This window comes from Passer domesticus, chromosome 5 (genome assembly GCF_036417665.1).
Source record: "Passer domesticus isolate bPasDom1 chromosome 5, bPasDom1.hap1, whole genome shotgun sequence".
NCBI lineage: Eukaryota > Metazoa > Chordata > Aves > Passeriformes > Passeridae > Passer > Passer domesticus.
This window is the reverse complement of record NC_087478.1, coordinates 79327619-79340604: the sequence shown is the minus strand read 5'-3', so window position 1 is coordinate 79340604 and position 12986 is coordinate 79327619. Positions and strand designations below refer to the sequence as shown.

The window sequence follows — 12986 nt, the reverse complement described above, 5'->3', positions numbered from 1 at the left end:
CAGCAGCAACTGGCAGGTCATGGAGCAGACTTTGGTGTCCTTGTCCCAGGAGGACACAGGAACATATTCCATACCTCCATAGCTGGAAAAACTTGGTAATGTGCATCCAACAGTGTGTGGCTGTCTTGAGAAGTTCTGATTAAAAATATGCCTTATAAATATGTCAATTGAGGTGTGCTGAGGCTGCTACTTGACATTGACTGAAAAGCAGGTAGGGTTAGAAAAGCTTGTTTAGTCAGTAATTTCTGTCCTAAATGCATTTTAGGCAATGTGATTGCTTGGCTTAGAAATAACTGAAACATGTAGGAAAGCATTTGCTACAGCTTTTAAAGTAATAGCTGTAAAAATAATGAGCTTTCTGTAGTTCAAAAGTTGACAGCTTTCCATACTCACTGCCTTACCAGCAAATCCTCCTTCCACCTAAGGTCAGAAACTGGCTCTGAGCATAATCCTTTCTGGGGAAAGGCTTCTTTGCCCCCTGTCCCCAGTGGATAATCTTGTTGGTGGAGTCTGTGGTGACATTGCCTGGTGGAGGACAAGCTCCTGCCTAAACTCTGAGCTCAGGAAAGCTCTGGGAACTTTTCCTTATATTCACCTAAGGGACTGTCTGGCTGGAAATCATAACTGAAGAACAGCCTGGCTGGAGGAAGAGGCTTCACTGCTGCTTCCCAAAGAAAGAGTTGGTTACTTAATTAAAAACAGACAAATAAACACTTAGAAAAGATGTGGAAAGTGAGGGTGATTTCCCTCACACACCTGCACAAAAATGAAAATTTTATTTCTGTGGAAGGACTTTGCCATAGCATTGCTGTGTCCTTGAATCCACCTTGGCCTTCTCTATCCATTCTAGATGGAAAATGAGAAGACCATTTTCAGGTACAGGTCATGTGTGAGGTGTGAAGAGTTACTGTAGAGGCTGTGGGTCACACACAGCTCACCCAAGCCCAGTTAATGAGCTTCAGGCAGCCCAAAACCCTCACAGAATAGGTTCTGCACATATGATGGGAAACCTTCTGGCCAAGTACCCACCTGAACCAGAGAACACCACAGAACCTGCCCCAGGCCCTGCTTATTTCTGATAGTGCATCTAAGAATGGGAAAGATCTCCTACCTAACAGCTAAATATTTGTCTCTTGATACAGTCTTGGTCTAGATTAAGCATAAGTCTTTCAAAATCTGTGTAAATAGAAGGAAGACAGCAATGTTCTGTGTCTCTTCCTGCTTGGGAAAACAGCGTGTGCAAGCTTTGATAACACTGCCTAAAGGCTTTCCTCACATAACCCCTGTCAGATTTGCACAAATCACTGAGCTCGTGTCGTTGGACTTCTGACTCACACTCAGGATGGGGGTAGAGGAGAAAACCCTGCACAACAGGGCCTGAATGCTTCAAATATTATAGTAGAGAGACTTTTTCCACTTTCAACCTGAGGCTATTTTGTAAAAGAAAAAAGGAAATGGTTAAACCAACATTTTTTCTTCTTTCTGCTGTGGTGATTAAAGAAATAATCCTAGGGGCCTACGTAAAGCTTGTTTTTATTTGTTTAACTGGCTAGAGATATTGATCCCTGGAGAGGTTTTGAGAGAACCCCTGGAGAGATTCTGAGAGAATATAAAAGGAAAGTAGAGAAGGCAAAACTGTTTCTATCTTACAGGGGTTTTTTCATATTGAAGATGAGTTGTTTTCATCTGTTCCTATCAGTGTAATGGGAGAAAAGGAATAGGTTTTCCATCTGAGTGCACTGAGAGGGTGGTGTAGTTGCTGTTTGTGTATCAAAGTGAGAAGGTTGAATAAAGATCACTAAAAATATCTTGGCAAGGAAATCCTGAGAATTTTTGAGGTAATTGGAGTTGTTTGTCGGAGGATTTTTATAGTTGTTCCAATGTTATGGCACAGAGAGTTTAACTGTGTGAAATCAGTATCTTCTCTGAGCCCAAAAGGTTATTTATACCTTACTGAATTCTACCTATTTTTGTGAAGTTATCCACAGAAATTTTTATAGCAATTTTAAACAATTCTCACTGTCATTATAATTGATCTTGTTGAAATGACTGAAAAGCATTTCAGTTTGTTCGCTGCTAATGAACAGCAACTGAACTAAATGTTTCAGACAAATGGGGGATAATGAATTCTTACAGTTTTGTTCAAAATGAAAAAAATAAATAAACAACTCTTGCCCAATTCTTGAGTCTGTGGTGAGAGCAGCTACCCCCTTCTTTTTTTATTCCTTTTTAAATGCAAAGTGTGACAATGTTTCAGATAAGCAGGAGTGAATTCAAATTTCTCAAAACCCTGTCAAAAAATGCAATTTGCTCCAATAGCTCATTAGATGCAAGTTGATATATGTGAGCAGCTGTGAAATATTTTGCCTATGTTGATTTGCACTAAAAAGTTGAACTTCCAGCTAAAGAACTGTTTGTGGAAAGTACTACCTTCCCATAGTGTGAGCAATCTTACAACCTTCCTCATCATTTTCTTGTTTTCATTTCTAAACCTTCAATTCTGTTTGAAAAAAGGCAGCCTATGACAATTGAATAACCCTCCATTCCCATTTTATTCTACAACTTGGGTGCTGTCACACTGATCTGCCTCTCTGTGACATCCAGTCATCTCTCCTCTCTGGGGTCTTAGTTGAGATCTGTCTGGGGCTTTTTGTGTGTTTATTTTTGCTTTGTTTTGCAAAGGGAGGATTGGTAATATTGAAATATTCCGTGGGGGAAAAGGAGAGCAACAATTTAGTCAGATCTTATGAATGAATTTTTTTTTTTTAAAGTTTGTGATTTAAAGTGACATAGAAGAAATTACTTGACTTTGATAAAGAGAATAACTGCTGTGAGATGTCTCTCTCTCTCTAGGCAGGAAATCCCAGATGGAGGAAGTGCAGGATGAACTTGTCCACAGGCTCACCATCGGCCGGAGCGCTGCCCAGAGGAAATTCCACGTGCCACGGCCAAACATCCCCGTGGTGAACATCACCTACGACTCCTCTCCTGAGGATGTGAAAGCCTGGCTGCAGTCCAAAGGATTCAACCCTGTGTAAGTCCCGGGGAGAATGCAGCAAAAGTTCTTTGGGTTGTTTTCCTGCCAGGATGTGGTCTGACCACTTTTTAAAATCAGGCATCTCCTGAAAATCAAGAGATGCCAGCTGCACTCTTAGAGCAATTAATTTGTGTGTGTATGTATATATACATATTTATATATTTATACATATATACACTTTATATATATATATATATATATATTTATCTACATATATGTGTGTATATATATATATACACACATTTATATATATATACACATAGATACATATATATATACACACACATGAATATACATCTATATATGCATCTATATACACATGTATATATAGATATATATGTGTATATATGCATATATATGTGTATATATGGAGAGATATGTGTATATATACATATATACATGCAGACACGTGTATATACACACATATATGCATCTATATATACACATACATACATAGAAAAACACATATATATGGATATATAGATATATATAGATGTGTGTATAAGTGTATTTAATAAAAATATATGTCAATGTGGTTATAGAGCTACAGAACCTCTATATATTTTATATAGATAGATTCTGTGTATATATGTATATATATGTGTGTGTGTATAAGTGTACCTAACACATATATGAAAATATATGTCAATGTGGTTATAGTGCTACAGAACCTCTATATACTTTATATATATAGATTCTGTACATTTATATGTATGTATGTATGTTTCTATAAGTGTACCTAACAGATATAAAAATATATGTCAATGTTGTTATAGAGCTACAGAACCTCTATATGTTTTACATATATAGATTCTGTGTGTATATATATACATATGTGTGCATAAGTGTACCTAATACATATATAAAAATATACGTCAATATGGTTATAGAGCTACAGAACCTCTATATATTTTGTATAGATAGATTCTGTATCTGTATGTGTATATATATATGTATAAGTGTACCTAATACATATATAAAAATATATGTCAATGTGGTTATAGAGTTACTGACCCTCTATATATTTTATATAGATAGATTCTGTATATAGTATACACCTATAGTGTATATATATTTTAGCCTCTACCACAAAGTGTACCTATACCCCCAATTGACTTCAGTAGCCCTGCAGCACCAAGTTTGCTCTGAATTTAGTAGCCCCAGCCAGGCAATGTGGGATGAAGACAGACTTGGCCAGTGTGGTTTTGCTGATTTGCTGTTTGCTCCCTTGGTGTGTCCCAGGACTGTGAACAGCCTCGGTGTGCTGACAGGAGCTCAGCTTTTCTCCCTCAATAAAGAGGAACTCAGGACTGTTTGCCCAGAAGGGTCACGAGTCTACAACCAAATCACGGTACAGAAATCTGCCTTGGAGGTATGGACAACTCTTCTCACTCATCTAATTTGGGTCACCAGTTCTGAGCCTGCAGAATTAGATAACTCCTTCTGTGAGGCAGGTGGATTTTCCTCAGTTCCCATCACATTGATAATCATTCTTTTCATCTGAGTTATTTGTTATTAATTCATTGGGACAGCATCATCAAAACACCAGGTGAGATCATCCCCACTTCTAAAGGGGTCCAGAAACATTAGAAATAACACTCAAGAGGTTTTGTAGTGTAGCAGACTGCAAGACAACAAAATCAGCCAAAAAGGGCTTTGGGGAAAACAGGGGAGTAAAATGCCTCTTTTCCTGCTTCTTGCTTTGCCTGATGCTTGGACAAACACATACTCCCAACAATTTTGGTGGTGATAGGTGAGTTTTGTTTTATCTTTGCAGAGGATTTGATTTATAGGGCTTGAGAAATTGGTAGGGTGAGACCACTGCTGTTTTCAGGTCAAACACTGGGGCAGCTGCACTGAGGGAAAAACACACTGGACACTGCTAGCAGAGTTTCTGAGCCAAGGATCAAGTATTCTGTCTCTGTATTTATTGCTCTGCAGCATTATGCTTTAATTAAAGCAGTGTTGTTTCTTAAACACCTTAAGCTTGTATCCAGAGCTGTACTGAGGACAATTCTTGCTGATTGTAAACCAGTAAAATTGGAGATGCACCTACATTTTTTTAAAAACTTGCTGTGGCAAGTGGAGAAATGATCTAGATGTGAGATCAACCCATTTGAGAAGTTATATTCTCCACATCCTATTTAGAAGAAAATCTTGAAGAGGTCTAAAATACTTTCCTCTCCTTAAGCTGGGAATATCTCACTTGAATTATTTTAACCATTAGCTACCAGGCATATTTTTAAATACAGGCTTATGATGATGCATATTTTACACTTCACATGATCAGTGTGGATCAGAAAGCATCACTTTCTAACACTTAAAACTGTTTTATTCCCTTCTTCAAGCCCTATTTTCCAGTTAAAGGAAGGGAGAAATGTTTCACCTTTACTCTTGGGAATAGAAATCACTACAGTCCAGAGCAATCCATCATTTTCTAGTGAAGATATATTTCTATTCTTCAACTTTTTTGCACGTCATCCATCTGATTTCAGTGTCCTGAGATGGAAGTTGTTTTGTAGTGGAATTTGGTCTGAAAAGCAGAGATGCATTGGGTTGGAGGGGTCTTTTGCCCCAGTTAGGCCTCACTCTACAGGAAACTTAAAAATCCAAACTTGTCTAATAAATGCCCTACAAGAGTTAATTAGCAGCTACTTAGAGTCTAACAAGGTAATTGTTTTTTAATAGTGTTTTTTTGTTGGGGAATAGGAAATTGAAATGTTTATTTCTGCTTTAGTTTTTTGAGGTTGAGTTTCAGAATTTATGCAATTCCTGATGGCTTCAGCCTGTTGTTTGTTGAATTATGTCATCTAAGGAAGTTGAACCATCCTTTCTCTCCCTATTATAATAGAATGCATTTCAGGCTCATCAGTCCTGGTGTCATTGATGCTATCAGGAAGGCAAATTCTTTCAGCTTGGGCTGCTCAGTTATTCTCAGAAAAATATTTGTACATGACCTCTGATGAAGTGCATTGTTGGGCATCTGCTGATGGTTTTTTATGCATGACCTTGGTAATTGGTGTTGCACTTGTTGTGTATCTGAAACCAAGAGAGTAAGGACAAGATTAATTAAGACAAATAAAGCTGCTCCCTCAGTTTCAGAGTCACTTCTAGGCTCCCTGCTTTGCCCTTCCTCTCTGGGAGAGGAGAGCAATGGTATTTTAAGTAGGAGGAGCACTGTAGTTAATTAAGAAATTGTCTCACTCTTTGTGGCACCAGGTACTACTTTTTAATGGATATAATGACTAAATCTATATGAAATTTTATGAAATTATTTGGATTCATTTTCAGAGTTCACAATCAACTGCAGGATTTTCCCCTTAACAGTCCTGGGATTTGTTTTATAAATTTCAGAACCAGTTTCTGCTTCCTTATTCAGAGGGTATTTAGGAAGCTGATTTTGAAGTTTTGGAGGTCATGTCATGGCCAGATAGTAGAGTAGCAGATATGCTCTTGGTTTACAATCCCCTAGTTTTGTTCATGCACACTTTGGGAAGTTCTGCTGTAGTGAACAGAAGTCCTGGCCTTGCTAATAATTTTATTTATGTTGAAAAGCAGCTGGTACAGCAGACCTGGTTTTCAGTCTTAAAAGACGATTTAAAGCCTTGTCCTCGCAATATTCCATTGTTGCTAATATTGTAGTATGGTCCAATTTTGATGAGTGTGCTCTAAATTTGAAACCTGTGTTTCTGAGCTGCAAATCCCTCATGGTGTGTGAGCCTGAGACTGAATCCTTACTTAGGTCTTGCCTATGCAATCCCATGTGCATGTGTGAGCTTTTAAACCCATCAAGGATTTATTTTCAGGTTTTTAATTTTTTAATTTTTAGGTTTTTTTCTGGATTTTAATTATAAATATTATTGCCCCAATGTTTAAGTGTAGAATCCTAACAAACTTATTAAACTTTAACTCTGCTTTTACTGAAGCCATATTTTATGAACCCACTAAATATCCAACACTTCCAGGGCCCCATGTGGGAATTATAGAAGCTCAACAATGATGAAATATGCTTTTAATAGTCTGCAGATTTTTTTTCTGGTCTATATTTAAGTGTAGAGTAAATAATTTTCTGTTGGATCTGCAAGGTGAGTTTGTTCAAACAACTGTCTTAATAAAATATTGGCAGAGGAATTTCAGCACCTGTCAAAGCCACAAGTAAACTCTTCTCTTTTGTTTACAGGCTAGCAGTGGTAGTTCAGAACTGCAAGAAATTATGAGAAGACGGCAAGAAAAAATCAGTGCAGCTGCCACAGATTCAGGTGTGGAGTCCTTTGATGAAGGAAGCAGCCACTAAATGTGTTTCCTCTTTTCTTTAATTCCACTGTCCATAGCATTAAACCATCCAGCTTTGCTTTAGGAAGCAGTGAAGGGGAATGTCTTATTGTATTGTAAATGTAACTAGCCAACATGAAGAAAATTTACAGTAGTCTTCAGAGAAGTACCTGCTGCTGGCTCCTCATCATGAGAAAAGAACAGATGAGAAATGCAGTGGAGATTCCTGACAGGTAAAAATATTGTTACATGATTCATTTACTACCCAGAGATGAGTCTTGGCTTTATGGAATTAACATGACAGATAAATTGGAGCACGTCTTTGTTGGTGATTCATCTGAGGGAAGCTGAGCCAGCAATAAAAAAGCACTTGAACCCTTCAGTAATAATAAGATTCTGAATCCCATCTCTTGCTGTAGTGTGCAATTATGTCCTTTTTGGCTCAGTCTTTCTTGTCAGGCATTTGGCTGCAGGATGTTTACTTAAGTTGTCGACTCCAGCAAATGTGGAGGAAATGTTTAGGGAATGAACAGCAGCCCAACAGAGACTGAATCTTTCCTGCATCACTCCCAAGGTGTTTTATTACTAATGATGCTGTTTATAGCAAAATAATATTCTGTACATTGATTTTATCTGTATTTCACCTGTGATGAACTATAATATTGCACAAAGAAAGAGTAACTAGAAAATAGTAACACAACCCAGCTCAAAGAGGTGATGAGATCTGCTGTAGCCATGCAACAATATTTTCTTCAAAATATAATTGCATTTTTTTTGTCTGTAACTTAACCCATCCAAAAGAACAGTGTATAATCTAGACTTCTCTGTGTGTTGATCCCAGATATCAGTTTTTCCTCGTGCAAAAAGCCTTTGTAATTTCCTTTATAAATGTAATCTTTTGGAAAAGCGGATTCCTGAAGGTAAAACAGAAAAAAAAAAAAAAAGAGAAAAGAGAAACATCCCTTCCAGAAAATGCTATTTTTGGAGATGCAATGATTTTTGTCACAAAATGTTCTGTTTCATATGGTCATGTGATTTTATATATAATATATGTATTATATATAATATATAATATCACTTAATTTAGACAAATTTAATCATCTAGTTTGATTAAGTTTCATAGTGCCTTTTTCACATGAATCAGCTTAAAGTCTGCAGTAATAAACAGTATTTCTTGTCTGTTAAATTATTGTATCTTTGTGGCTACAAAGACAGTATTGAAATAAGAAAGTAATCTCGATTTTTGCCATTAGTTTGCTTTTCCTCTGCGTACAAGGGAAAAAAAATCTATTCATTTTTCACAAATGAAAAATTAAAATCTTAATAAAGGTGTTAGTGCCATTTATTGTAAATGTCCTCGCAAACACTACTTCTGTGTGGTTGGTTGTGTGTCCATGTACATTTTTACATTTGATATATATTCTTTATGCCTGTCTGCATAAACATGGCCTTATTCAGAAATGGGTCTAGGAGTGATAAATCCCATTACTGCAAGTGCAGGAGGAGGAGCCTTTTTAAAAGGTCTTTGAAACTCTTATTTAGAACTTGAAGTCCCTGCCTTTTCTCACGGAAGGATGTCTAATTCTATAAAAAGCACTCTGGTGGTAACCTGCACCTCTACTCCTCTGATAATTACCAAAATAGGGAGCCAATATTTATCCTCTCTGCTGGCTTTTATTTCAGCATTCAGCACGTGGTTTGCTTTTGCCCAGAAAGAGGCACCAGCTCTGGGACCTCCCAGACTTTTTGAGGTTTGGCACTCTGAGTGTCGGAGGGAGAACTCATGTTCTTTGAGAGAAAAGAGGTGGCTTCACAACAGTTTGGGATTTTTTTTTGGACCTGGGTTTCTGGTTTTTTTTGGAGCTGATGTTTAGAAAGTGCCAGACAAGTCTGAACATGGTCAGCATGCTCAGAGGCACCCTGAAGTGTACTTGGGGAGAAAAGAGGAAACGCCTTCCACACACTGAATAAGCAGAACCATCTTGGGGGTTGGTGGGTTGGTTTGTGTCTTTTTTTCACAGTTTCTAAACTACTAATGAATTAAAAAACAAGTCCTCCTTGAGTTGTATTTAGCCTTTAAACTAACCATTATGATTTCTGTGTTACAGTCTGGGAAATGTGAATGGTGTTGAGGCAAATATTTCCCCACCTGCTGGAATTTCCTCATGCTTTTAAGCACTGCAGGGAGCATCACCCTTATGCTGCTGTGCAGTTTTTGAATTTTTATTTTGTTGGCAGTCATAAGAAATCAGAAGGAGATCTCACTTGGGGTTCCTCAAATGAAAATGAAATGTTTTCTTCAAAATATTCCATGGTTAAAACCAATAGTAAAACACAGTGCTTCATTCAAAATATTTTCTCTAGGATTTGAGCAGTGAGGCTTATTTTTTCAATAATAATATTTTAGAAGGATGTGATATGTCTTTTGATTTTTTAAAATGCCAAAATCAGTGCCTTATTAGACATTTGATAAGTGGGAGTAATTTACCATTTTTCTGCCCTCAATCTGCCTTTCTAACTGGATGGAGGGAGGGGTTTTTAGCAGCCTGTGTGCACTCAGCAGCTCCATGCTTTCAAAGCACCAACCTTTTAACATCAGCAAGGCACTTCTTCCCACTTCTTTAGGCTTCTGGTTCCCTTGGGACACCATGGGGAGAGCAAACCACTGTGAAACCACACAAAATTAATTCAGAAAGAACACTTCTAGCCAATATTGATGGGTGGAGCACTTTACTTACCATCTAGAAAGTCAAATGTTAAGCAGGGCTTTGCTCAGACAAACTGTGGTCTGTGAGATTTTATACAAACTTTCATTGCTCCAAAGCATTGCAATGTATAAAAATTGATATTTATTGTTTGTTAGGTTTTTGTTTTGAGTGGGGTTAAGGAAATAAGTGCATGACTGATATGTGCAGAAATAAATGGTTTATGAAGCAGTAGAGATTTCACATCCAAAATTATAATGATAGTCTGAAATGTGCAGAGCTCTCAGTGTTCAGAATTTTGATAATTTAAGGGAACAAACCAAAGAATCCATGAGTATCTGTAAGATGTAAATTCTTTCTAATTATGAAACCTGTAAGTCACAGCATTTTTATTTTAATGTGGTAGTGAAGGCATTTTGAGTTTTCAGGTCACAGACAGACGCAAGCTATGGCTTGAATACCAGACCCTGTTCAAGCAGGTATGACCACTGATTTTTCTGCATTTCCAGCATAAAGAAAACAAATAATGAATGGGAACTCAAGATTCTGGCCAAATTACCCTTTCATAGGAGCCAAGTTTTTCTACTATGTTGAGTCTGGTGTCTAAACCAGCCCTGTTTAAGATTCTGATGCATCAAAAGCATTTAAGGGAATACTTTTGAAATCAATCTCCCACCTCTACAGAAAAGAACCAACATTATATATGAGAAGTGCAAATGAGAGGGAATCTATATTGGTTCTGTGTTTAAAATTTCACAGACTTTAAATTTTTACTGCAACTATGTCAACTTTTTGCTAATAAGTGCCTTTGGCTTGGCTGTATCTTTTTTTTTTTTTCAGTTTCTGAGTTGCTTTGGTCGCAAGTTTGGCCTCTAACTACTTTCTAAGTTTTCAGACCAAAATGAGAATCAGGATATGAGTCTGTGCTTCTAGTCCTTGGTAATATGTGCAGATTAAGAAGAGATGAGTGAAAATAGGGAGCCTTCCTAGAAGATTCCTAGTCCCCACTGGTGCCTGTCACAGCAGCAGCAAAGCTCAACCCACCCTGCTCCCATCCATGTCAAGAGCACTAACAACATTATTTTCTCACAAGAAATGGCTGAAATAACAGCTTCAGCCTGCCTCAATAAAATTACAGTTTTGACACAAGCCTTTAAAAATTAGAAGTGAGAGGCAGGTGGTGTGACTGGTTAAAGGAGGGAGGGAAGGGCCATTTTAGAGCATAAGGTGATGATGTTGATTATTTGACAGGGGAAATTCATCCTAGCTTGGTCTATGGAAAAATCCCAAAACATTAAACTGAAATAAAGCACAAGTAAGGCTTCCTGACCTGTTCTTAATCTTTTGGTGAGGTTTGAAGAAAGCACTTCTGAAGACCCAGGGCTCACTGCACAGGATATGCTTGGAGAGGCTACACTTCCCCCACAGACTTCTTACCACTTCTAAGTACTCAATTTTACTTACTTTTTTGCTTCCATGGCAGCACACACAGCATGAGACAAGGAGAAAACCTGCCCTGGTTGCAGATAATGGTCACCCACAGCACAGAGCTGCTTTTGCAGACATCTGGGTCAGTAGATGCTGGAAGAGCAGCAGATCAATAAAGAGCATCAATAGTGTCAGCAGAGCTTTGGACACGAAGCCCATAATTCCAAATATCTATTACCAAACCTGAAGCTTCAGACAGCTTTACAGCTGTGATGACTGGAGGGTTTTATTTTAGCAGATGCTGGAAAAAATATTCACATGCAACATGATTCCAAAACATTGTTCTTTTGGACTTACACTGGAGGTGTATGACGAGGTAAAGCCAAAATTGTGCCGTGTCAATTCAGACTAAAAGGCTCTGCATGAGTCTTCTGAACCACAGTGGCTTCCAGGCTCATTTATTGCTTTACTCATCTCTTGAATGCTGGGAGAGGTGGTTCCCATTGCCATCCCACATGCCCACTGACAGTTTTGCATACTGTGTGGGGTAGGAAAAGGTATTATTCTGATGGAGTTTTCATTGGAATTGACTTTGTGACTAAGAAGCTATTAAAGGAAAAATAGGCACCTGCTGCTGTGCAAATGGAAAAATTTTTGACATGCATTCAAAACTGTCTAGTAAATTCAGGCTGCTCAGTGTCCTTTGCAACAGTGTGGTTTTGGCATCTTTGCAGCAGTTTTGGACCCTGTCAGGTTCAGCCAAGCTTCTGTTACAGCACACTGTGACACTTTGCGGGCACAGTGGATGATTTAGCTCACTCTGCTCTGTGACACAGAATTAGCATTGGCTCAGTGGGCAGTGGCCAGCAGGAGGGAGGAGACAGGAGATGAGAAAGAACATTTGTGGGTTGTTTTTTTTTCCCCCAGCTAGTTGTCTAGAGGGATATGAACACATTTTCTGAGTATGCATGTGATGAAAATCTGAAAGGCATTTTTAAAAAAAAAGCATGGAGGCAAGGTCTAAATGGTCAAGTGCTCATTTCTAATTCTGTTTTCTGGTCAGTTTAGGCTCTTTGCTGTTCCTGCTGGAATGGCAGGCCCTCAGGCTGAGGCACACAGTGAAATGAGGGAGAAATGTGCACCATTGGAGCTTTTTGTTGTTACTAACTGGCTCCCTGAAACAAGGGGCTCTTCCCTTCTGCATCCACCTTGTGCTTGGAGAAGCAGCATCCCTGCCCTAGGACTGGGATCAGTGGGAGCAGTGGCAGTAGCATTAAGTGCCTGGAAACAGAAGGGAGGGGAAATACATATAATTTACACCCATTCAGTAATCAGCTGTTTTTTCCTGTTTGTTTAGTACCCCTCACAAGGACCTGCTTTATCTGGGAATTATGTTAAGTTTTGTATAATATACAGTTTGAAAGAAGTTTTGCACTGTCACCAATGCCACAATGAAGTAGTTATCAAATAAGTATGCAACTATTTACCTGCCAGTGGAATAACTTTGGAAGAAAGAAGAAAATCAGCTGAAGGAGATTATCAGG

The 12986-nt window shown here is 38.2% G+C and overlaps 1 protein-coding gene across 9 annotated transcripts in view; it reads left to right on the top strand.

Moving 5' to 3' along the window:
- The window catches only part of EPS8 (EGFR pathway substrate 8, signaling adaptor), a 121991-nt gene extending 113725 nt beyond the window's left edge, over positions 1–8266 (top strand). For all 9 annotated transcript variants that reach the window (XM_064421356.1, XM_064421355.1, XM_064421354.1 and 6 more), the window contains 3 exons: positions 2854–3034; positions 4280–4409; positions 7218–8266. In XM_064421356.1, coding sequence (XP_064277426.1) covers positions 2854–3034; positions 4280–4409; positions 7218–7331 — 425 coding nt within the window. In that variant the 3' untranslated portion in view covers positions 7332–8266. The remainder of the gene's footprint in view (positions 1–2853; positions 3035–4279; positions 4410–7217) is intronic.
- The last annotated feature ends 4720 nt before the right edge of the window (positions 8267–12986 follow it).